Raw genomic sequence first — 27,936 nt, 5'->3', positions numbered from 1 at the left:
GACACATTATATATGATCTCAAGGGAAAATGGAGGCAAAATTAAGGGGGGGGGGCTTTATTAACATTTGCATTTTCTTCATTTGATATGTTTTTTGAAACCACAATTAAGCTAATTTCCACGAATGTCAGTCATTTATCAAAAAATCCAAATTGAAAAAGTACGAATGGAAAAAAGACGTGGGGAAAAAAGCAAAAACTGTGATTTTGTTTTTGAACCTGTGGCTTTTTCATATTGTTTTTCCTCTTTAAAAAAAACCCTTTTAAACCGCAAAGCAAGGAATGATCTTCCAGTTGTAAAAGGGACATCTGCCATTGACTTCTACATGGTCTAGACAGGTTTTAGGTTCAGCAAGAACTGATGCTATATTCAATCTGGTAATCTCTAACAATCCATATATACAAATTCACTTGGGTGTGACTATAATATTATCTAATTTAATGTGTGTTGCAAAAAACAAATATACATTGGGTCACCAAAGAGTCTACAGTATATTGGCACATTAGGTTTTCAGCTAAAATGATATTAAACTCTATTCGCTTAGTAAATAAAAAAATTTAATAACATTAAGAATCACAGTTTGTGGCTTAATACAAATGTAAAGAATAGGAATGAAGAGGAAAGCACTGAAAAGTCAGAGGGGTCAGACACTTTTATTAAAGCCTATAAAAACTACAAGTGTTGTAAAGGAGCCATCCATAAAGCAAAAATAGAAAAGGGGGAACGGATTGCTTTAAATACAATGCAAGTGCTCATTTCCCATTCATTCTCTTTTTTACCTGGATCTCTGGCTCAGCTATTTCACCCCAGCACCCTTATTGCTGGGTTGGGGTCAGCCAATCAGGGCTGACCCTGCCCTACTCACATTTTGTGCCTGAGCATTGGTCCTAATTAAGTACTGAGGTACTTGTCTCCCTGCTCTGGCTCCTGTGCCAAAGTGAAGTAGCACAAGAATAGGACTATGAGGCATTAGCTGCTAAAAATATATTTCTAAATAAATATTTATATGTGCAGAGTTGTCAATCCTGCCCCATAGCCCTATTATTGTTCTAAGCTTTTCTGGTGGATTCTGCACCCTTGGTGGAAGTGCATACAAGGATTTTGCTGTCTGTTATACAGATTGACCATACAATATAATCTTTGATATGTTATTCAACAGTAGATTTTTTTCATCCATCTATTCAGATTAGAAGATCGAAGTTCAACAAAAAGGGTTTGTTATAGTGAAAGCTGTGACGTTGCGGAATTCTCCAAAGCAGTTGTACTGGCAGATACATTACATAGCTTCAAAAAAAGTTGGATGGCTGTTTAGAAAGTGAGAAAATACAGGGTTTATTGAAATTAAATCCTAGTACATGACTGATACGAGGACTGTTCCAATTGCCCTCTTGGAGTCAGAAATTAAATTAAAAGAGCCTTAAGATAGTAGTTCTCGCTCTGATAGGAGGGCTGATTTTGACGGACATGGAGTAGATTGACAAGAAAGACATGATATGTAGATCTGGTTTGAAGTTTTTGGAAGCTTTTTGATTGGAGTCATGGTATAAGAAGAGTTTGGAAAACAATTAAAAATGCAAATGCTCACCTCTCCCTTTCTAGCAAAGACAGTTATTACACGAAAGGAATTGGTGCCAATACTGCATAGGGTCTTTGGGTTCTTTAGAACAGTGTTTTCAATTTTCCCAGTTATATCTCTGAATTAACACTTGCAGGTGCCATAGATGGACACAAACACTAAGGCAAGTAAAAACCTGTCATGCAAATCTGTAGGGGTTCAAAATATATAGCTGCTTAGTTACATGACATGAAAAATGGAACCTGCTGAATAATTTAGCAAACTAGTTTTGACAGGTATTGTCAGAAAGAGCTACTACTTGCACAAGAAATGGAATGTGCCAAATAATTTAACAGAGAAATTTGGCCACAGAAAGGCAGCAAGATTTAATAATGCATACAAAACAAGACATAGAAAGTCACAGTTAAGCAATCCCTCTGCATATAAGTTCCTTCACACAAACTTTGGATGCTCAGTCTTTGATCTTATAAGGTATAGGGGCAGATTTGTGAACCATTGGTATCCACGCTCTTTAAATATAAAATACTCATTAGAATATCTAGGGAAGAAAATAGGTGTTTACCCCAAATGTCACTCTAATTTGCTGTCAGCTTGGCTTCCAGATTAAATAGGCATTCCCCCAACATCTTATTCTATCTTTCAGGAGGTAATCTGATTTCATGATGAAAATCATCAATGTCAGAATTATTACTGCCACATGGGCCACATAAGCAAGATAGTAACTGCAGGTTGCAAATTGCAACAGCAAAGCACCCAAAGTCATGGCAGTATACAGTATGTCAGTATATTCCTTTCCTGTCTAATAGCATGGAGGTAAATACATGTATTTCTATTTAGGCACAACAGTTCAAAGACAAAATGCTATAGACCTGGATGATTAAATAAAGTAACCATAGATTACAATTTAACTGGTAATATAGTTAGGATGGGATCCAAACCCCTCTCCAAGGATATTAACTCTTAAATATTTGCAGTGGTTGGAGTAAGGGGTCCATCTGAACAGTAGCAGTTCATTTATTATTGATAATGGGCAAATAAACTGTATGTAATCCTGTTTGAGAGTGAAACAAATGCATCCCACATAGGTATTTTTGGGGCCCTGGTCTCAGCCGTGGTCTTAAAATAATTTTAAATTAATTTTCAGATTTCAAGTGCTTGTTAGCTGCAAAACTGATTTAAGTTGCCATTCTTTGATATAAACTTTATCCCTACAAAAATGCATTTTAAAGCATACAGTACAGCTATTAAAAAAATGAAACTATCCTTTGCTATAAATCAGTCAGATAAAATGAGTTTATAATAACACTATGCTCCATTTCCTCTGCAGTGATGAGGATTTTTTATTTGCATCCTCAGTGTTTTAGTAAAATATATTGCTAGTGATTCAGCTTTAGAATGTGCATTTGTCATGGGAAGGTTGATTTTAGTGCTGCGTGCCAATAACCTAACTTTAATGACTTTAGTGCTGTTTCATACAAATTTGACAAAAATATCCATGGTAAGGTAGATGTTGGCTCTGTTCTTCATGTATTATGTCTGCGATCTGCTAAACATTAAAGGCTTCAAGACCACCATAGGATACTGTAATAGATTTCTCATAAAGTTGCCATTTGTTGCTTTCCACAAATGTCCTACATTTACTAAATAGTCTGAACTAAAAAAGTCGTGAAAAATCCTCATTTGTTGACTTGTTGCATGAAAACTGCAACTTTTTTAAATTGCGATACAAAGAACAGCATCAAAAATCCAAAACCTCTAAAGTTTTGAAGCAAAAGGAGGATCCTCCAGGGAAGGGAAGAGACATCTGCCATTGACTTCTACATGATCTTGACAAGTTTTAGCTAGCGAATTGTTGGATTCGGATTTTTAGCCATTTGAACGCATGGTAAAATTTGGAAAAGTCATGACTTTTAGTGCTACATGGCCACCTAAGTCTACTTAAAAATCTTTTAAACATTAAATAAACCCAACAGGATTGTTTTGGCTCCAATAAGTATTAATTATATCTTAGCTGGGATTAAGTACAAGGTACTTGCACTGGTAAATGAGACTTCAATAAAGAAAAAACAGTTTTATGGTGCGTCTCTACTACAATTGCCACTTTAGTTATATCTAGATCTCTTAAAAATGACTTTACTTTTCAAATTAATTAAAAAGGAATATAACTAACAAACTAGTTCTATTCAGTCAGGCTGGATCAAAATAAGGCAGGCGGTGACACACAATATTATTCCTGGGGCTAGAGCAGGACTAAAGGCTCTAATACATCTCAATATCATGAGTAAGATACACTTGGTATGAGTGTAATCTTGACTAAATGTTTCAATTTGAAATCTTTGAAGGTGAAAAAATGTCCAACTCATTCTGGGAAAGCAATGGTTTGACAGGTATTTTAATGGAATGGATCTTATAACAGGTATTGTAGCAGTTATGTGTACAATTATGTGGCCTGTTATTTTTATATAAATGTAACTCTCATCATTGTGAGTATAATAGATGTGTTTCCCTGTAATAATAAAACAATAGCTTGTACTTGATGTAACTAAGCTGCATAAATCCATATTGGTGGCAAAACAATCCTATTGGGTTTATTTAATATATTATTTGTTTAGCAGACTTAAGGAATGTCGATCCAAATTATAGAAAGACCCCTTATCCAAAAAAAAAACCAGAAAGCATTCTGTATGATAGAATATATACCTGAATATATATATTGTTTCACTATAATGATACGGTTGTTGTTTTAAATACAGCATCACCAAACATACAGAATATGTTACACCCATTTATACACACACTGCTAAAAATGAATTTATTGTGTACTGCTAGTCAGTGGAAGCTCATATGGTTTAGTGGTTTTCTTTAATTTTTGCTCCCTTCTTTTCATTATTTCTTTGAAATGCTCCTCTTGCTTTTTTTGACCTTCCTGTTGTTTCCTCTGCAGCTCTTCTTTATCCTCTTCCATTCTATACTCTATTTCTTTTGCCCACTGTAGATAAACAATATACAATGTTAACACACTGCACAGTCCTTGTATGCTCAAGCTAAGGTACAGTAAATGTTACTGTAAAAGTCATTACTTTAAATATATTACTTTAAATATTTAAAGACAAGTTTGCCTTAAAATACACAGATCCCCTTATAAGTCATAAAAGGCACTAAGTTTGCCTAGGTACAGTAGCAACCAATATAACATCTGACTAGTAATTGCTACCTGTTCATTGGCTGGTATAAATTATTGTACCAGGGAAAACGTTTTACACATTAGTATGTTAAAGAGAAGCCTACTCTTAACACAGTTTCTGTTGTTTTTTCATTTTTTCTGGTTGCCTAGGCAAGGCATTATGTACATACAACTACTAAGAAATGCCCTCCCCTTTAAGAGAAACAAGCATTGTTTGGCCATATATTGCAATATATTCAAGCTGGCCACTATGTCAAAGTCATCCCTGGTCTGGCCAGTCCTACACTTTTATCTGAATCATTTAGATTTCTACTGCTTCATTATATATTTCTCACAGGAACTACGTTTTACCTACAACTTGCTTTTCCAAGGTCAAAACTTGGCATCACCTGACAAACTGGAATGCTGGGAATTACAACAGTAGCCAGCCATTGCACCTGTATAAACTATAACATGAGCAAAAGTTGTGTTTGACACTAAACAATTTAAAATTATTAAGTGGATGTGCCATGGGGGTGTAGCCAGCTGATTCCTGTAGTGTCCAATATCTGTATACTGAAAATATCCCATGTCCAAAATATACTGATATGGATGAGAAAACCGGATTGCTTGCCTTTTTCTAAAATATACTAAATCTTTTATCCTTATTCCCAAATGCTGTAAAAAATTCTGACAGCTGTCCTTAGGTCAAGATATTTGGAAAACACTAGGAGAAAATATGCCACTAGCAAACATTATCATTGTGGCAAAGTGAAAAATGAATAAGTGATTAGTACAGCCAATAAAGCCTCTTTTCCAATAAATAGCCACATACAAAAGGCCATGCAACACACAAAACTTACAGAGAAAGAATTGTTTAAATACAGGTTCTAAAGGTCAGATCTGGTACGAGAACAGGATTTATTAAAGGAGAAGGAAAGTCATTTTGGCATTTTATTGCGAAAATAAGTACATTTAGGGGCTGATTTATAACTGATTTATTTTTTTGTGTCTTAAAGGTACCACTAATATAAAAATATGCAGAAGGAGTAAACAGTATCCCTTAACAATTCAGGTTATTGTGAACCATCTTAAAACTATGAGGCGTATTTACAAAGCACAGTGAGCTAATTTTTTTCCCACAATTCTGGCAATTTTCTGGATGCAATTGCTCTGCACCTGGTGCCATTGCATCTGTTTTACCAAAATGGAACTGCATGTTTGCTTTATTGATGTCTGGGTTATAGGGTAGGGTCTGCATTGGGATGAGTGGCCATCTTATCTTGGATTTGCCAAGACTTTGAGAACTTGTATCATCCAGGTTACAGCCAAGATGGAATAAAGGCTTTTTTTTAATTTGATTACATTTGAATGGTGCTGTTTATTATCTATATATAAGACTTTGAGAGGAGACAGCTCCAGGGCTTCTGGCTTAAGGAGAGTGCTACTTGGGGAAAACAACTACTGCCTATATCGCAGAGGACACAGAGCTGGTCTAACACTGCAGAATTTGTAAGTGAGATCAATCCAGTATATCATGGATTGACAAGTGAATATATGGGATCAGTGCAAGGAGGTGGCTGGGAGGAGACAACCTTAAGAGGTTACCAGTGGCACTAATACCCTCACCCAATTGTCTCTCTTGTCTCACCTAACATTTCAGACTTGCAAGGCACCTGGAGAACATGTGATAGAACTTCATGCCCTCTTAAGTAAAAAATGCTCACCAAAGTCCTTTTGTTTCTTTATTCTACAGTTAGATGGACTTTTTGTGTGGAAATATGCTGGATATATACAAACGGGAGACATTTTTAAAAATTAGAATTATTTGCTTATAATGGAGTCTATGGGAGATAATTCGGAGCATTCTGGATAACGGGTTTTCGAATAACGGATCCCATTCCTGTACCTTGGTTGTGTTCTCCTTACATTTTAGAGATACCTTTTATTGTTATTTTTATTGCTATTGTTTGGTATTATATGAGGCACTATTTTATACATTTTTAGTGTCTGTCTACTATTTTTCTCCTCTGTGCTTCTATTTCTTATAATTTGAAGAACATACTGGAGCTGTTTCTCCCCATGGGACTCCTTTTCCAGAATCCAATAAAAAAATTTAAAATACTTTCTTGTGTTAACTCCCCTGTAATGAAATCTGTTTTTCATTTTCAACAGGATAAAATACAGGTATGAGATCCGTTATTTGGAAACCCATCATCCAGAAAGCTCAGAATTACGGGAAGGACATCTTTCATAGAGCTCAATATAAGCAAATAATTCTCATTTTTAAAAATGATTTCCTTTCTGTAATGTATAAAACCATACCTTGTATTTGATCGTTACTAGGCAGCATGAATCCATATTGTTGGCAAAACAATCCTATTAGGTTTATTTATTGTTTAAATTATTTTTAGCAGACTTAAGGTGTGGTAATCCATATTATGTAAAGATCCATTATCCAGAAAACCCAGGCCCAGAGCATACTGCATAATAGATCCTCTACCTGTACAAGCAAGCCAAACACTGACAGATATTTTGCATATTCTTATATCTACCCTATTTATAATATGGCCAATAAATGTGTCAATTTTTAACTCAGAAATGTTCAGTTATTGCTATACCCATAAATACAATGCTACCCAGTGCAGGCAGCACCACTTCTTTGGGGCACCTGCAGGTCTCTACACCCACGGCAATGCCGCATTAGAGGAAGGCAGTGTGTAAAGTGCAAAAAACAGCTGCGTATCCATTTTCTGCACTTTGCACACAGCCTTATAGGTTGTAAATACCTCCTTACATTGTTAAATTCAAAATAATCCATTTTAAAGATGGTAATTCATTTTTTCCATGTTACTGGTAATGAGATTTCAAGGTAGTAACTTACTGGCACATCTTGAGATGGTCCAGCAACACAAAATCAATTTTGAAACGATAAAAACAATGAGTATGTCATTGATATACAATATTACCGGCTTAACAAAATACACTGCACAAGCTTTATCCCTCCGTCCTTTATAGAATCAGTGTGGATCCCAATAAAGTATAAGGGACTTGTAGAAAGATTTACAGCTTTGCACTTTTTAGGTCTATTACTGTTAAATGAATAGTTCACAGGAGGAATGAAACATTGAAAACATGGTGTAGTAAATGGATAATTTAGTTTCATAATAAAATGACCTTGACCGTCAAGAATGGGTTTAAATTCTACCAAGAACAAAGTGATTAAAAATCTTCCTGAACTGTCAGGCGTAAAAAATAGTCACTTGCAAATAGAGGTAAGGTATTTCAGTTTAGTTGTTCAGCTTCCACATCACAAGAAATTGTTGCTGAACACTCAGAAACTGCATTCCTGTCAGATGAAATCAGTCCTTGTCAGGACAACCAGGTTTCTCCACAGTATGAGAAGGAGCTAAATGTAAAAATTCCAATTTACCTTTGGCTGGAGATAAAAGTGCGGCAAATTCTTTCAAAACAACTTTATAACAATGAAGTTTAGGCATCATGTGTTGAAGTTCTGTTTTACTAAATCCACGCTATGTATTTGCCAATACACTATAAATATAATCTGCTAAAGTAAAGTTTTACAGCTATATATACCAGACATTTAATGAGCAAAGTCACAACTTTATAGAATAATTTTACCACAGGAAAATCAGAAACTGATAATGTGATTTGGCTGTGATTAGCCTGTGTAGGCCTCCCATTAGTTTTTTTTTATAGGATACTCAAATTTATACACCCTTTATAGGTTGAACACGAGCTATTAAATCTCACAAGTATAAATGTTAGGTTCAGAATTCCAAACAGCCACTGGCCACCTGTACCTCACTCCCTGGATTGGTTCCTTCCTATTGCATCTGACACTACCAACTACAGAAGATGGGTTGTGCACATGTGGCCATACTGGGCTCATTTACTAATGCAAGAACAATATGAAAAATCAAGCAAACAAACTGGATTTTTTTACCCTCCATGCAAGATTGTTACCCTAAATAACTATACCTGAAAAGTAGGGAGCACTGAAACTTTTGAGCCATTTACCAATGCAGATGCTACTTTGCATTCAGGTTTCAGTGCCAATTGCGTAATTTCTGCTATGGAGATTTTTGGGATCTGGAAAAGGTGTCAGAGTCAGCATTTCTCCTGAAATTAATCCTATAGCCAGATTTGCTCTACAGCAAAAAGAACCCTACCTATGATGATCCCCAACATCCTGTGTATAAATAGTGAATAAGAATATTTAACAGTTAATAAGTACAACTGAATATTTACAAACTTAACTGGAAACCAAAATGTTTTGCAATGAAACCTTTTTGTTTTGACTCTTCAAAAGCCTTGTGTGACTTGTTATTTCTGTATACAGTCTAAGGAAGTCTTAGGAGATGTCACCAATCATCCGACAATCCTTATCTGTCACCTTACATAGTCATCACATCATCTTATGAAATTCTTTTATTGTCAAACTGTAGCCAAACAAAACTTCAGCAAAGATATATTAAGGACAGTGTCATATTTATTACCTGTTCATCCATAACTCTTTGCAAATCCGTATTTGTTCTGGTTAGAAAATCTGGTCTTGCTGTATAAGGCTCTGTACTGAAATACTGCTCCCTGATGGAGAAGAAGAAAAAGTATTGTTTTTCATAAAGATGTAGTATAAACTTAATAATTTTTAAAACTGTAACAATGACATACTCTCTCAGGTTCTAACGTAAATTAACGATTAAAGATCAATGTTAACGATCCACCAAATTAGATTGTTCTTACTACTCGCACAGCAGCTCAGACATACTAATTATTTACTATATTTTTCTGTATAGCAGTAACATGGGAAATGATTTTTAGCAAAATCGCTTATAAAAGAGCACTGGGTTAAATATAACTCAATGTTCATTTATTTTGAGGGCTATGGTGTTATAGAAAACCCTGTGAGGCAGCTGGAATTAGTGAATTCTGGTACCACTTTTCACCGATGCTTGGGGCCCCGGAACTTTCTGCAGCAACCAACAGGGAACTTGAGAAACATGAGATTAATTCAATAAAAGCAAGAATGAGACAAATTGTAATCGAGAACAGGCTAGGGTCAAGAGAGGTGGCAAGTATTGAAGTCAAAAACCAGACAGGAAAAAAAAACAGAAGATCAAATAATCAGAAGGCTAAGGCTGATGCCACACATCTCCTACCTGTGCTTGCACCGGAATGAATGAGATACGCTCGGGCGCAGGCACATGTAGCCGAAATACGCATAAAAATGTACGACTTTGCATTCTGTCTCGTTTTTATGCGGATATCAGCTACATGTGTCTGACCCGAGCATATCTCATTCATTCCGGTGCAGGCACAGGTAGGGGCATATGGTGTGTATGGCGCATATTTACGGCAAGCGTTTTTCAGCTTGCCGAAAATATACACCATACGCCTGGTGCGGTATCAGCCTTAGGCAGAATCTATATACATAAGCCATCTTAGACAATTAAATGGAATGTCAAAAAGGCACCAAAACTCCAATTACAGGCAGGAAATTACATTCAAAAGAATTCCAAACAGAAAGCGGCACAATGTGGTGTGTGACATCATGACGCAGGCTGACATGTAATGATGTGGAGCACGTGTGGGCCGTGCATGTGCAATGAGCATAGGGGACCAGTGCGCTGACAGGAAAGGAAGGAACAGCTGCCTCCCAATCTGTCTTACAGGCTCTTTATTTTTCTAAAGTACCCAAAGCGTCTTGCAATTTATTGTACTGTGTTGAATTTTTTTTAAAAATGTTCAGTTGTGAAACATAACAGGTGTTTCCATCAGTTTAGCAGAATTTTCGTGTAATGTTAGAATTTGATTGTTGAACCTAATGCTTTTGTTAAACAGAAATCTGGCAGCTTGTTCACCTCGGGTTCAGAATAAATTTGTAGGTTATAATTAATATACATAGATAATACTAACTTTGTGATAATTTAAGAATTTATAAGCTGTAATGTTTATGGTATAGCTATCAAGAAAGCCAAAGGACACTGCTTAAACAAGTTATACAAGCAATTCTCAGGCAACACCTATCAACTCTGACAAGCTTTCTAGAACATTACTAATTATAAAGGAAACGCAGTGATATCAAAGTAAATGCTTCTTTTCCACAAGATCTATTGTTGTGTTTCTTTTAAGGACAGAAAACAGGGTTAAGGTCACAAAACTTTAGACTTTCTAGAATTCCAATGTTAATGTCCTTGAAGCCCTAAATTGTTATCCCTAAAAAGGATGCTGGCCCTGATGGAGTACAGGTATGGGATCCCTTATCTGGAAACCCGTTAACCAGAAAGTTCCTATTTATGGAAAGGCCATCTCCCACAGACATTATAAGCAAATAATTCTAATTTTTAAAAATGATTTCCTTTTTCTCTGTAATTAGAAACCAGTACCTTGTACTTGATCCCAACTAAGACATAATTAATCCTTATTGGAGGTAAAACACTCCTATTGGGTTTATTCAATATTTAAATGATATTTAGCAGACTTAAGTAACAGAGATCAAAATTACAGAAAGATCCCTTATCCAGAAAACCCCAGGTCCCGAGCATTCTGGATAAGAGGTCCCATACCTGTATAATGAAAAGTACCGTGTTACAAACCTGTGCAGATCAGCTTGTAAAGTGAGTACCTGGGGCTCTTACCGTTTCCCTGGGACCCTGGGACCAGTGTAGGCCTTTGCTGAGAACAGTAGTCATGACCCCACAAAGAGCATTGAACCAAACCCAACTTTATTATAGAAACAGCAGAGTATGGCAGACTGGAGTAAACCAAGCAGGAAAGTAAATCACACTTTGACACAGAATATTTTCCTTGAAGCCTCCAGGATCCCTGTCTTTCTCTTCCACAGTGTCCCTGGGCTGGTCTTTTCCTGAGCAGTCTCTCTCTCTCTCTACAGTTCCTCTATAAGGCTGCTACTCTAATCCCACACATGCCCAATCTCTACCCCAAATGCGGATTCCTTGTGGGGGCCTGAGCTGTCCTTGCTAGCAACCAGCGCCACGGCAGGGGTCGTAGTCGTCTGAGGTAGCCAATTTGATGCCACCCCCCCCCATCGGCACTAGAGGAGACGAAATTCTGAATTAAAAATCAGAGCTGATTTTTGCCACCCCTGGTAACTTGCCAGGGTTTCTCAACTCACCTCATGGTAATTTCGCCCCTATAGCTAACATGTCTAGCTCTCACTCTTAGAGCACCTTCTACCTCCCTATCTAACCTGGCAAAGAGCGGGTAGCCACCTGGTTCCTACTCAGTAGCCTTTGTGTCTCTGCTAATCCTATCAGGCCTAAAGAGAAAGTGTACAGCTAATGCACCTTCTTATATAGGCTCCTGTCGGGGACTTTTACCTTTACAAGCCAACCTTATTGGTTGGTGCCATCTAGTGGGCAAACTAAGCATAGTCTATTTACATTAAAGGGGTGATTCACCTTCAGGTTAACTTTTAGTATGTTATAGAATGGTCTTTTCTAAGCAACTTTTCAATTGGTCTTTATTTCTGAGTTATTTCAAATTCCAAGTGGGGGTCATTGACCCCAGCAGCTAATAAACTATTGCTCTGTGAGACTACAATTTTATTACTAATCTTTCTAATTAAGCCCTCCTTTATTTATATTCCTGTCTCCCTTTCAAACCACTGCCTGGTTGCTAGGTTAAATCATTCAAAAACTGCAAATAACAAATAATAAAGTCCAACTGCAAATTGTCTTGAAAATAGCATTATGAACATCATACTAAAAGTTAATTTGAAGGTGAACAACCCCTTTAAAATAAATCCTTTATTTTACTTCCTTAAGGTAGCCATACTCATTACAGCACAATCTAATTGCTCGCAGAATTGTCAGATATGCAGGTAGAACAATAGGATATCTACCTCTATCTGACGATTCAGTATTAACATACATCCTGTCTGATCGACAAGACGACCAATATCCAAGGCTTTTTCCAATATCAGTCACCTCATCAACCCACCATACACGCACTGAATATTGTACAAAACCTTGCGTACAATAATATCGGTATGTGTATATGGGCAGCGTTTCAAACTAACTGAAGTCTATACCAACATCTTCAGTCCCTCCTTTTAAATGGTCTTGGTTCCACATTGTTCTATGATTATTCGAGTCCCAAAAAACACTTACAAACTCACTGATCTCACTCCATGAATGCCTCTAAAAGCTAGTTCTTAACTTTATCAATTCCATCATTTCCAATTTCCTGCAATCTACATATCTCCCTAATTTATCTACAGAAGATCCAGTCTAATCTGGGCTAATCTTGATCTATTTATAGTATATATCTACTCTGCAACTGAATAATCAACTTTCTTGAATATTTCAAGGCGCCAAAACCTTTATACCATTGCCCAACTTGGGCTGTCCTGTATAGTTCCTGGGTGCGCCTCCAGTATAATCTTATGTCCCTGACCATTGCCTGTTTATGAACCATTGTTTTTTTTTTTGCTACCTGTATTGACCTACTGCCTGTTATTGACCACTCTTCTGGATTCCGAATTCTTTATTGCTCTAAAAGTTTGGTTATTGTCCTTGGCCTGTTAACTCGACTAAGCTCTCCACTTCCTGCAACACACAAACCGGTTCCCTTGCTCGGCCAGAACTCTTGCCTTGGTTATCTCACTTTAAGACCTTCTGGCGTTCAAGTAGAGGAGGGCTCCTCCCAAAGTGAAAGGCAGCTGTAATAGGCAAAAGCGTGAGCTCTGACTGCGACCTTGGCATTAGTTCTGGGTTTTGGGATACCAAGTGTGACAATTTCATATAGACAACTGCAATACTTTCATATATGTGGAACATATCTATGTGCTACGTCTCACCCACTATCATGCATACATCATATAAGCATCTTGTTTATACTACATTAAATACAGTAAGACACTAGTCCTCAACAACTATATAACAAACAAAATAATAACATTTTTCAAAAAAGTCAAAACAACATAAAGTTTTTCAAGTAAAGGTGAGCAATACTGCAGTGTGGCTTAGCAACTCCCTTCAAAGGAACAGTTTCAAACAGTTCCTGTATTCATTTGGCACAAACCCAAACCCAAACTTAAGCCCAGAAAACCCAAAAGTATAAAAGCCAAAAGTAACATATGGATTAATAGCGTTATGCCAAGAGCCGTCAGACTATTTGCAATATTTATGAAGAATTGTTTACTTTTGTTTTGATATTGTTGATTTTTTTTCAAATTATTTGTTATTTTACTACTACTATTTATTCTGTTATTGTTGCTGTAAGCTGCACAATCATTCCCATATTTTTCGTAAGAATTTTCACAAACAACAAAAACCACAAAATAGTTACAGTTTGGGCACCTCCCACTGACTTCTACATGACCTCAACAGCTTTTAGAATCATAGTTTTGTCCTATTTTGTTTTTTTAACTTAATAAATTACACATTTTTCAAATTTTCAGGTAATTAGTAAATATACAATACCTGAAAAAAATGGACATTAGTAAATGGGTCCCAAAGAGTGGGGTGTAAGAAAAGACAAAACAGACAAGTAATGAAACCGATATCACAATAGCTGCAACTGCCTTATGTTTAACTTCCACTTGATTTATAGTTTATCTTCCTGGATTCTCCAGAAGCTACTAGTTTAAATCAAGTAACATACATATCCCAGTATTATTCTCCGAATGTGAATGAAATCATCTGAGCTTATACATGTACTAAAAGTCTTGAATTTCTCTGAAACATCATTTGATAACATAGGAAGGCAGTCCATATACATCTGCTATACTTCAACATCTCTAGTTCTACACTTATTAATAAATGTTCATTAATATTTTAACAGACAGCTGTAACCATTTTGGGCATGGAACACAAATGATTTTTGTACTTACATCCTGAAATAAATGTTTATGAGACAGTGAATATAGTAATGAATTTAGTGTTGTCTGCAATTGTCACCTGCAGAACATAAAATATCTTTACAAGTTCTCGTTTTTGGCAGCTACTCGTATTGTACATGCCATAAAAAGTCATGATAAGCAGAAGGCAGACTTTGTGATTGTGCATTTCGCTTGACTTTAGACCATTTGAGGGAGAAAAACAAAGGGTTGTGAATTATTTAATGTCTTCCTTTAAAACAATTAATTGTATTTTCACTGTACCTGCTGCCTTTATTGTTTTGTGAAGGAATAAAGGGACCTTGTTTTTATTATTACTGTAAATATAACACAATGTCAAATATTTGCATTTTTCAGGGCTAAAAAAGCTTATGTTGTATTTGTAATGGTGAGTTGTTTTGACTGGCATGCTCATATATATAAATATATATACATACAACAACATAGTTTATATAGGAGCAGTGGCCAGCTCCATGTTGTAGCTCCCACCCTTCCCAGCTACAGTCAAGTGATCCCAGTGGAGCCAATAAAAGGGCAACCATATGGGGGTTTTAACCTTGAAAGCAGTTGCAGGCAAAACTTAGTCCCTTTGCTAAATGTATATTGAAGCAGTAGAATTCATAATGAATCGCATAAGTCAGTGTAGGACTGGCCAGAAAAGATGACTTTGACATAGTTGGCCAGCTTGAAGTATATTGCAATATATGGACAAACAATCCCTGTTTTGCTTAAAGGGGTGGGCATTTCTTGGTAGCTTAATGCACTGAATAGGTGAGTGCAGAGGATCTCTTGTTGTTGTTTCTATGTATTTGTGGTCACAGCCTCATTGCACCCCCGCCTAATGGTTTAAAATTTAGAGGTTGAGCACAACTTTCCCCTTTTTTGAGAGAGAGATATATATATATATATATATATATATATATATATATATATATATATAAAGAAATGATGGAAACAGTCACTGGGCAGATCTACCAAGACTCATTTCCCATATTTTATATTATAAAATCCAAAGAAACTTGATTCTTTGCAACATTACAATGAGTTTCGAAGCAAAAAAAGTATCCTCCAAGCAAGTTTGAGCTGGCAAATTGTTGGATTCTGATTGTTAACCATTTTGTCACACAGTAAATATAAAAAAACTGGCTACATTTTTTCTGCTACTTTCAGTGCTAAAAATATCCGAATTGGATTGTCGGATTCAGATTTTTTTTTTCAAAAAATCTGAGCGTTAGTAAATGGCCCCCAAAGTGTACAAGGTATTTTTATTATAGTTACAGCAATACCAAATATATATACATATCAGATATCTGCACAATTTTGTCTTTGATGGAGTAAAGACCTTGTTCTTTATAATAAGTAATGAAAGGTGAAAAACTACTAAAATGTGATCTGAAGAATAGAAAAACATAAAGCACAAGCAGCATCTAATATACTACTTTTCTGTACCTCCTGGGCTTCTCAGAAGTCTCTTTCACTTTTCCAAGCATATAAAAATTATTATACATTTACTAATGGTCGGATTTTATTTCCAATTCTGATTTTTTACTATGCGACAATACTGCTAAAAATCTGAATATAAAATCTGAGGCCACTGAGAGCAACATCCAAGGGGGTTGGTGAGCAACATGTTGCCCCTGAAGCACTGGTTGGGGATTAGTGCCTGCGAATAAAGGTGCTCTTTGTACTTCCACATAGTTGCATTTAGTGCCCCTTTGTCTTGTGTGACCCATCTCCTCTTGTAATTTACATGCAATGTACCTATTGACACAGGGAACCCTGGCTCATCCAGTGTGAGTAAATGACCCCAACAGTTCCTCCAAGATATCAGTTCTTGTCATTACTCTTCTGGTTTGCAGTATGTTGTTCATGCCACGTTCCTTCCATTATCTTTGTCCCTCCTGGGATTCTGTCTACACTACAAAACAAACTCATTTCTTCTATAGACTTTGTCAAGGATTATCACGCCTTAACTCCTCACCATTTATAAATTGAATTAAATCTTTATTGCTTGTAAGAACTACAGCATTGGTTCAGCTTCCTGCATTACATACATACCACATGTAAAATAATTTGATTTACAACACAAATTCAACCAAGTGGTTGATGAGTAGTTTGAGTAGTTGTAAATTACTGTTAGTGGTACATATACTATTTGTTATATGCTGTACATTAATTTGCTTTTGATACAGCAAATATGGGAAATCAGCTCTGAAGCCTAAAAAAATGGATTGCCTCTGGTACAGAGCCTGTTTGAGTAAACATGTCACCCTCATCGACCTGATACTGCTAAATATGATTTGAACAGCTATTCTATTTTATCATATGGTTGTAATAAGGTTGAAATGCTCTTTCCAATTACATAATAAATTACTGCAGATATCATATAGAGGGACATTCAATCTTACACAGTTAAGATGAAGCTCCTCCGACAAGTTTTTTTTTCTCCCAGCTAATAATAAATAGGCAAGTATTGTTCTGATTGTTAACAATGCTAAAAAGTTACGTAAATCAACCATGCAGAATCTTGTACATACCGTACACTGCAAATCTTCTGATTAAAATGGTTAATTTGAAATACAAAAATACTACATTAATGAAAAAAACGTGTTTATATTTGCAATGCAGATGCTAATCCATCCCAATTAACAAACACTAAACTAATTACTCTTATAAACAACATGATTTATTCACGATCACAGTGTGACATTTTATAGTACTTCAGGGCTATCAAGATCTCTTTACACTAATGTCACACTGCGTTTAACTCTGAGTGCCATCTACTGGTATACTTGTTATTCATTTATGTAAAAGCTTCTTGCCAGCTAATAGCACTCAGCAAAATAAAGATGGAGCTCATCATGGATTTTTAATCTCTCTTTAAATTTTAAGAGCAGTAAATATTTCACTTAAAATATGTGTACCCTGTACATGTTTTCTGAAATCTTTCATTACGGCTAATTTCAAATGACAAATTATAAGATTTTTTTATGATATTTTTGTATCGCATTTTAATATGCTCTGGTTAAAAAGTAATGAAAGGTGAAAAACTACTAAAATGTGATCTGAAGAACAGACAAACATAAAGCACAAGCAGCATCTAATACACTGCTTTTCTGTACCTCCTGGGCTTCCCAGAAGTCTCTCTCACTTTTCCAAGCATATAAAAATTATAATACTTACAGGGGGCCATTTACTAATGGTCAGATTTTTTTTTCCAATTCTGATTTTTTTTTTGCGTTAAAAAAAGTCACTTTTCCAATATTTACTATGCTACAATACTGCTAAAAATCTAACTCCGACAATTTACAAGCTAAAACTTGTTGTGATCATGTAGATGTCAATGGCTGATGTCCCTTCCCTGAAGGATCTGAAGTATAGGTTTCAGTGCACAGTTTTGGCACTTTTCTGTGACTTTTTCCAACACTGACTTTTTTTGGTTCAGACTCTTTAGTAAATGTTGTGACATTTGTGAAAAAAAGTTTATTTGAATTTTGAAATTAAAAAATAAAATGAGGAAAGTTAGGGTTTTAGTAAATCTGCCCCCTTTGTACCCCTTTTTGTATTTCTCTAGAGTTCTCCAGTACTTAGGTACTTGGTTGCAGTTATATCAGAGACAGTTGTGTTCAGCTGGACTAAGCATTCACAGTGTTTGTCTGAGTTTTTATTATTCTCCCCATAAGCTATAAACTTTCTGCAATGCCAACTGGCTATGCCAACTCACAGACCAGGGGCACAAATGCGTACATGCTTGGTTACATCAGCCAATAACTGTGCAGAGGTAACTGAAATATTTGTTCATATGTGAAATCCAATATAAGAGGATTATTTGAAAGATTAATTTCTTATATAAATAATGTCTGTTAAGTTTCAAAATGCATAGATACCCATTAAAGGACAAATGAGAGGTGAAATTACTTGGGGTGCCGGTGGTGCTCCCGGACGCTGAAAACTATTCCAGGGTATTTCTGTAAGAGCACCACAGAGCAATCATCGTCTGCTCCTTTATTCCTCAATGGCCTCGGGCCAGCACATGCTCAGTATGGTAAAAAGGAAGGCCACCTTTTTGTTTAAAATTTGGCTTCTTACTCTACCAGCTGATACCTGGCATATCAGGTAAGTGATTATAATTATAAACGGTGTAACATTTGTCATCCCCCCAGTAATTTCACTATTCCTTATCCTTTAAAAGGTATGGAAGCTGCTGGCAAATAAGACTGGGATTTTGGTCTGGATGCTGGTTTTTGGTCTTGGATTCTGAGATTTATAAAACAGGGGATTTTTCAATTGCTGGTACACAACAGAACAGTTTTTAACCAGAAAAGATGACAATGAAAAAATCAGGCAGAATCACACATCAAGCAACATTAAGGAGTAGAAAATTCAAGACTTTAGTTGTTTTTGTAAATGCAGAACAGCTATCTTTAACTTAGATTTATTTCAAACATGTTTAAAATCCTATTTTTTTTTGTTCAAATTGTGCAGAATATTCTATATGATGAATGTCTTTTATTAGAATTTTAAAATGATGGTGTATAATGAAATAATATAATGGAGATGCGCAATAGATCAATAATAAATCTGAAAAAATGCATTTATTAGACTATATTCCTTTCATGTACAGTTTGCAGTCATTTAACCAAAAATTCAAGCAATATTATATGCATACTTTCCATACCTTAAAGAGGGATGTGAAACTAATTTCTCAGTCTTGCCTTCCTTTAGCTTTGAAAGCTTAATTTGCCGCTGACTGTAGACTTGTTTCTTCGGAAGTGGAATGTAGGGCACAACAGGGGGTAGGAAATGCTGCGAAAGGGCACTTGCAATCCTCAATCCCACATACTGACAGGAGCCTAAGCTCACAGGAGTTAATGATGTTTTAGAACTTGCATTAATGAAGGTATTTGCCGGACCATTTAATTCAGCCTATTAAAAAGCAAAGTGTGGCAGTTAAATAAACTACTGCATTAATTTAGCTAAAACAGATGAAAGACACAAAAAATGTAGAAAATAAACACTTAAAAAGGAGACCTTCATAACTATTTGTTGTGTAATTGTAGATAAGCTGTTCTTAAACTACATGCAATTAATATAAAAATACTCAGTGAAATCCAAAGAGCAATGACACACAGTGATTTTGAGGTGTCAAAACACCTTAATTTGGATTCCAGAGTCTTTCATTACTGGCAGTAGTAAATACCAAAGTGCTAGCATGAGTGATTTTGACGTTCTATGGGTTACTTTACATATACAGTGTACATATATATACTGTATACACACAAGCAGATAAATGAGTATCTCTACTATACACTCTAAAGCTATAAGACTTCACAAAGCTGTACTCCCACTTTAATGCCTATCCTCTACAAGAATTCTCTCCCACTATTACTGATTAGCAGATTGATTGTCTAAAAAGATCCATGGTACATGTGTATGTCATCTCCAGAGAGCACTTTGCCACTCTGAATGAAATGTATATAAGGACACTGAGTTGTTGTCTCTCCAGGTCTCTGGTGCTCACTTTTGGGAGCCAATTTAATAAAATCTGAATTTGCATTTTTTTCACAATTGGAGAAACAACACAGTGAATATACTCTAGAATATTCTTAGGAACTACTAATAGCCTGTATTTATTAAAGAAATGATCCCCAAAAAAGTCACCAGAAATAGGTTCAAAAGACTTCAGTGGAAACTCTCTCTAACAACTTTATTTATTTTCTTAGTTATTAAAACATGCAAGTTTTTAGCCTCATTGAAAATGAATGAAACAATGAGATTCTTGCCTGACAAAATGAGTGCAGGAATATTCTATTGCTTTTAATGCTTGTTTGTTTTTTTAAATAAGCTAGCATTCAAAAAGAAAAGTTGCACAAGTTTTCCATGTCAGCGTTTTTCACAACCTCAAATTTTGATAAATCTGCCCTTGGTTCTTGTAGATTCCTTTGATATAACTCAGTTTTTTCTGACCCCTGCTCTGTTCCCAGTCCAGAATCCTGAGCCTAATGGGTCAATGAGATTCCTAAAGGTATTTCCTTGCAATATACCAATATAGAGTTTAGTGCAAAATCATGGGAAAACAAGTTTTATTTTTACAAAATGCACCCTTACTACTGCGGTGCAAGTTAAAGTGATCTCACTCTCCTCCCTTTCCCCCCCAGCAGCTGATCAGCAGAGCAATGGGAAGGTAACAGCTCCCTAACAACTGCACTGCTAAAAATGCTCCCATGCACCACCTAGTGGTAGAAATGAGAAGAGCACACAACAGTAAAACACCCAAGTCTGACCATAACTCCAGTTACATTGAGTAGGAGAAACAATAGATTATCTTAAAGCAGTTCCATTGTGAAAGCACAGGGTCAGTCACAATGACTAGACATGGCTGCCTAATAAGCAGGTTTAGCTTATCTTGTGGTTAAACTTGATCAATACAAGTGTATGGAATTAGTTTTTCTCTAAAGTTTAGTTGATTCTGTCTGACAGTCTACATTATTTTGTCTGACAAATTAACCAGCAAGATCACTGCTGTGCAATTGCACTAAAACATACTATGTTTCCTGTTTATACCTTATATTGGTTGAATACAGCACACTTACCATTTTTAATCTGCTCTGCATACAATAATTTTACATAATGTGTAGGTTGATAACACCGCACCTTTAGATAGGATGCCGTTCCTTCTAGCATTTCCTGATTAAAATATCTCCTTACTCCTTACATGAACCCCACTGTTTGTCATATATTTTACTGAAAATACATGTTCTGAGGCCAAAAACACATTAATACCAGGCTCCTCAGTCAGCCATTGGTTGAGAAACACCACTGGAGAAACCCCCTTTATGCCATAAGCATTATGCTACTAGACTCACCAAAAATAACATATTTCCAGTCTCCTTTTGGTTTATTCATACACCTGTAGCAAAATGCCATTTTTAATACTTGTACAAAGGGGCTGGAGATGGTGCTGATATATTGCAGAATAGCATCTAGATATACACATAGGAATCAAGCAAGTAACTTGCAAGACACAATTACCATTTATCTGAAAGGCTCATTTATTTTACTACACTGTTGGCAATGAGAGTGTACAAGATAATAAAGATTATCAGAGTCAGACATAACAACAAAGAATTTTATATATTACAGAAATAAAAGAATTCTGAACTTTTAATGGAACACAAAAAACCTTGCCACATAAAACCTAGCAAATCATTTCTTAAACTTATTACCAAAGACAGGAGCTAAATAGAACAGTGTGGTTTTCCACAGCAACTAATTTTTTAGTAAGTTTTCATTAGTCTAGCAAAAGAAAACAAAGATTTGATTGGTTGCTGTAGGAAACTGCACTGCCACAATTAAGAACTAATCTCTGATCTTAATAAATCATTAACACATACACATATATAAATATATAGATGTATATACATAAATACATATGTGTGTTTATGTATGTGTGTATATTCAAATTGTGTGCAGTGTCTTTATTGATAGAGGGGAAAAGAGGATGGCTGAAGCTCATGCCTAAAGAATCAGACACACAGGGTTGGACTGGCCCACTGGTGGGCCCTGCTACCTCTCACAAGCTAGCTGCCCTCAGCCACCACCTCTCCTCCTTGCTACAGATCTTTTATTTTTAACAGAGGAGTAAATAGCGCAGCAGAACGGGAGTGGCAATGTCTGGGCGGTGGTCTCTTGAGTCGGGTACCTGGTAGGCCCCCAGTATTCCAGTTGTCAGTTTGATGCTAAGCACTGGAAATGATAGCATCAACCAGCATGCATTTAAGACAGAGTCCCTTTAAATAAAAAAGGACATGTTTTTAATATGGTTCTATTTATTGGGCTTAAGCTGAATGCTGAATAGTTTTCCCAGTTTAAAACAGAACTTTGAGGGTTTTTATATCACCATGAATTAAGTTATTTTTTCCTGTTACTGTACATTAAATTTTAAATGGTTATAGTTCTCTTTAATATGGTGTTCCTTATTTATCTAGAGCAGAACCTAAGATAATAAGGCAAGCCCGATAAATCAGGTAATGCTTAAAAATGAATTGTTCCGTCACACATAAACACAATACCGCTCCTCAGGCAATCCTTGTGCATGCTTCAGTAATGCCAATAATTCTTAAAACTGCATTCTGCTCTGTACAATAGAAGAAGAAGCATGAACATGCACTTATGCAGACTAAGCAAGTAAATGGCTCTGCAGAGACTGCTGCTAAAGGTTACCAAGCATGGAAATGCCGATGACTTTTCATATTTCTGATGATTTGTCTTTTGCTCTATAATCTCTGCATTGGTTTTTGAATGTACAGTAGATATAAAGCAAACGGCACAGATTAGTGAGATCTTTCCCTACACATAAGATATCCCCTTTATCCATTTGTTCTCAATTCATTAAAACTACATTTAAGAAAAAACTCTGATTCTACCTTTAGGAGCACTAAAACATTATTTTGTCTAGTCCTGTGCAAAAGGACCAATGCCATACCTTGTGCATTTTTGTCCTCCAATTTTTTTTTTTTTTGTAACTTATATTTTTATTAGGTTTTGACAGTGTTGATTGTACAGTAACAATAACAAAAAATAAACATATATATGTTAACAGTGCAGTCTGGTAGAGTTATGAAAGATATAGGTACATTTTGACATTGGTAAGTTCTATGGTATCAAAATTCAGAAATTTGTCCTCCAATTTATGCCTGTATGTTACCCATCCACTTAGATTGTAAGGTCTACAGGACAGGGACCTCCGTCTTACTGTGTCTCATACCACATGGCACTTATTCTCTGTGTATTTATACTTATTTATTGTATTTATTATTATACTTGCCCTCCCTGTGTGTAATTTTGCATATTGTAAGATTGTACAGTGCTGCGTATCCTTGTAGTGCTTTATAAATAAAAGTTATACATTCATACATTAAATTCTTTTTTTACTAAATGGTAACAAATGCTGAGATGCAAGTGGATGGTAGTTGAAAGTTAGTGTAAATAAAATGCAGTCAAGATGAGTAGATATATTTGGTTCGGGAGCACTTAGAAGGAATGCAATGGTAAATCTCATTGTAATACACACCTCAGCTACCTTTACAGCATCTATAATTTGCTTATCTTTTTCACTGCATCTGTTCAGTGCTTTCCATATTGCATTTCTCAAACCACTCCTGTTCACATCCATCTGGAGTGCATTGCAGACTTTAACCAAATTATAGACTGTCCCATAATGAATGATCCAATCCATTTTGTTACCTAGATATTATGGAAACAGAACAGAAAAATCTGTTTGTAAATGTGATGTTAAATGCCATGTAAGGGTTAAATAGAGCAGCTCAAGGTATTCCATCTTGTTGTTAAAAGAAGACAGGAAATCTAAATATGTAACAGAGATATTTTTATTAAGAGTCTGGAGCCAGCCAGCCATTTGTAAAGGCGTCACATCCTCGGATACTTGGTCAAGCCCTGGAGGAGTAAGGAATCCTGAGTTCACATTAAATCATAATTTAAAATATATTTTTAATTCCAAAATTCATACATGTTCTACCAACAGTATGGTTTTACAGGTATACAATATCAGCTACCAAATGGGGCCAAACATGGCTCCCTTACCCAATTGGTTTAACAGATATGGATGGCTGAGTAGGGGCAGGTTACAGATAATCGGACGCTTTCTATCTGTTCGTGGATTAGTAAATAGGCAGTGACAGCCTGTCCTAGGTGCATTTTCAAGGGGAAGGTAATCCCAACATTGTTTTCTATTTCACCCAGTTTCAAGTGAAACTTAAACACATTATTGTTTTCAAAAAATAAGTGCCAATGCTCCCAAAATGGCTGCTGGATCAATTACTGGGGAAAATAAAGAGGATTCGTGGAAATGAACGCTAATTTAAATTTCATGAATTTCTTCATTTTTTTGGCTTGAAAAATGTAATCACACCAGATAATTTGCATTTCTATAAAGAACGCCCTAAAGGCACAACTATTCATTATGAATGTGCAGGTGTTAAGTTTAAAGGTTAATGCAAACCTTTGATAGGACCCTCCAAAAAACTTTAAAGGGGAGGTTCACCTTGAAGCTAACTTTTAGGGGCTGATTTACTAAGACACAAATTCGAATCCGAATTGGAAAAATTCTGATTGGAAAACGAACATTTTGTGACTTTTTCGTATTTTTCGCGACTTTTTCGTTACCAATACGATTTGCGCGAAAAAACGCGAGTTTTTCGTAGCCATTACGACTTGTGCGCGAGAAAACGCGAGTTTTTCGTAGCCATTCCGAAAGTTGCGCAAAATCTGGCGATTTTTTCGTAGAGTTAAAACTTGCGCGAAAAGTCGCACCTTTTTCGTAGCGTTAAAACTTAAAAGGCGCAACGTTTCGCGCAAGTTGTAACTCTACGAAAAAGTCGCGACTTTTCGCGCAAGTTTTAACGCTACGAAAAAATCGCCAGATTTTGCGCAACTTTCGGAATGGCTACGAAAAACTCGCGTTTTTTCGCGCAAATCGTATTGGTAACGAAAAAGTCGAGATAATTTCCGAAAAAATCGCAAAATACCGATCATTACAAAAAAAACGCAATCGGACGCATTCGGCCCGTTCGTGGGTTAGTAAATGTGCCCCTAAGTATGTTATAGAAAGGCCAATTCTAACAACCCTTTTCAATTACTCTTCATTATTTGTTTTATATAGTTTTTAATTATTTGCCTTTTTGTCTAACTCTTTGCAGCCTTCAAATGGGGGTCACCGACCCCAGCAGTCGAAAAACTGTGAGGCTTTCTATTGTTCAGTGAGGCTACTGTTTCATTGTTATTGTTACTTCATATATCAGTCTTTTATTCAAACCACACACTGGTTGCTAAGGTAATTTGGATCCTAGAAACTAAAAAGCTGCTGAAACTCCAAGCTGGAGAGCTGCTGAACAAAAACTGAAATAATTAAAAAGCTACAAATAATAAAAAATGATGACCAATTGCAAATTGTCTCAGAATATTACTCTCTACATCAAACTAAAAGTTAAGTCAAAGGTGGACAACCCCTTTAAGAAAACCTATTCTTAAAGCTTGCTTGTGTGACAGCACCAATACACTGCAGTTTAATAAATAACACAACAATTTAACGTCTTTATTACATAAGGGTATAAGAATACAATACATTGTAAGACAAGTGCTTAGCACATTTATTTATTGGTATATACTCTGGTGCATTTGAATTGCTTGTGTTTTACATTTATTATTTTTTTTTATAAGACATTTTTCCCAAACCCTGTTTAAACTCATTATTTCTCTGCTTTCCCTTATAACCTTGGGCCTGTGTAACCAGTAGTAAGATTGCATATTAAAAATCATTGAGAAAAATAAACATCTTTAAAGAAAATCATTTCTTACTTTGTACTTGTATCCTGCCAGACAAATCTATTTTGCAAACTTGACACGTTTACCCTCTTCTAGCTAGATATATATGTTTGTTGCATACTTCTATTAAAAACACCTTTCAGATCACTGTAATTTAATCACTGAAGTGAAATAAATATTTATTTAATGCAATCAGAAAGTCCATTTCCATTTCTTGTTGTTTGTTCTTTTATAAAATAAATCAATATTTTTCAATATCCAAAAACCACCACATTGCCTTTCAGTATAAATTCAGTAATATTAAACTACTGCTTTCTGCCTGTTGAAGATTTTTCTAGCCATTAAAGCAGTATTTTGGCTTTATATGCATGGTGTGCCTCTTCTCCTTTTTCGTTTATTTTCAGCTCAGTAAATTGCCACCTTACTTTTAAACAGCTCGACAGAAAGAATGATATGATGGATAATTCTGCCACAAAAGACCATTGCAAATGCAATGTTTGTCCAAATGTTGCTATATTTTACTATAATGTGTTTACTGTTTGAATGAAGCTTCACTGCGACAAAGTTTCAGTGAACAAACTTTAAAACAGAGTGAAGCACATTAGGATGGATCCAGACATGCAGTTTATAGCACAGTATTACTTAGTTTAAAACCTAGCCTAAAACTACTATGGGGCAGATTTATCGAGTTCGAATCCCAAAAATTCGGATTAAATACGATAATTTCTGATGATCGGAACGTCACGATAATATCGTAATGGTGGTCCAAAAGTCACAAATTTTTCGTATCGTAAACGGCGGGAAAACCTTTCTGAATTTGAACCTTCAGTGCATGTTTTTGGAAGCCTCCCATAGGACTCAATGGCACTCTGCAGCTCCAACCTGGCCCAAGGAAAGTCACGATACCAAAGCTTGAATGAATCTGAAACTTTCATACTCGTTGCAACAAATATGATTTTGTCGCTCAAATTGTTGCGCAAATTGTCGCAAAGTAAAATACTTCGGAAATTCGGAAACAATTGTACTTTGATGAATGTGCCCCTATGAGTAGGTTACCAATAATATTTTTAAGTTTTGACCATGTGACTATTGTATATATATCATCTTCTATTAGGGGGTCAGACATTTAAAAATACTGTAAGTTAACACATACAGAGGACAAAGGATACTATGGGCCACATTTGCGATTGCTTGAGCCTTCAGCATAGAGTAATCATAAAGGAAATCCTGCATGAGTTTGATAACTCACGCTGGGTTTTCACTGGATAAAGCTTGGCCATTTCTGTAAATTTCCCCCAACGGGCTTTTGTAGCAAAAAAAAAAAAAAAACTGTGGCAGTTTTCATGGACTACACTTTGAATGAGGCGAGCGAGGGGAGGCACATAGGCATCCCCCCTCCTGCACTGTACTTTTGCACCCCTCCATGCTCTTGCAGGGCCACAAATTAACCCCTCATTATCTGTATATAAAGTGATGGGGGATGGATAGTGTAATAAAAGTTGCAATGTTTTCCCAAGTCTACCCACAGCAACCAATCAGCAGGCAGCACCTAATGTTCATCTGTTTGAAAGCAAACATCTGGTTGCTATGGGTTACTAGATGCATTCCTTTAAGTTACCATAAAAGGATATACAGTAGCAAATAAAAGTCTAGCTACATTAAGGAGAAAACTATAAATATGCAGTAAAAAGTAGTGCTATGTGTTTGTGTATGTATTTCAAGTACGTATGAGAACAACTAACCATTGTTATATATTATACAGGAATAACTATATTTCCTTCTGTTGTATCTAAGCATGGCCATTTCTTTCATTTGCTGTATCTGCATGCAAGTTTATACAAAAATAATAGAACTAAATATACTATGATACTTAGAATTTAATATACTGCATTCATCTAGAATTTGGAAAACAAATTGGCTTTTCATTTGGTTATATTTGTTGAAGATTTATTGTACCAATAGCCTACTG

General features: G+C 35.9%; 1 protein-coding gene across 1 annotated transcript in view; it reads right to left on the bottom strand.

Annotated features, from left to right (window-relative positions):
- Nucleotides 1–4,258: 4,258 nt before the first annotated feature.
- The window catches only part of tmem232 (transmembrane protein 232), a 50,677-nt gene continuing 26,999 nt past the window's right edge, over nt 4,259–27,936 (bottom strand). Inside the window, exons 11-14 of the mRNA XM_018089899.2 lie at nt 23,698–23,870; nt 19,303–19,550; nt 9,259–9,349; nt 4,259–4,564 (exon numbers count right to left, since the gene is read on the bottom strand). Of these exons, the coding sequence (XP_017945388.2) occupies nt 4,388–4,564; nt 9,259–9,349; nt 19,303–19,550; nt 23,698–23,870 (689 nt within the window). The 3' untranslated portion in view covers nt 4,259–4,387. The remainder of the gene's footprint in view (nt 4,565–9,258; nt 9,350–19,302; nt 19,551–23,697; nt 23,871–27,936) is intronic.

This window comes from Xenopus tropicalis, chromosome 1, assembly GCF_000004195.4.
Source record: "Xenopus tropicalis strain Nigerian chromosome 1, UCB_Xtro_10.0, whole genome shotgun sequence".
In the NCBI taxonomy this organism is placed as follows: domain Eukaryota; kingdom Metazoa; phylum Chordata; class Amphibia; order Anura; family Pipidae; genus Xenopus; species Xenopus tropicalis.
The sequence above is the reverse complement of the archived record's forward strand: the minus strand, read 5'-3'. Positions and strand labels throughout refer to the sequence as shown.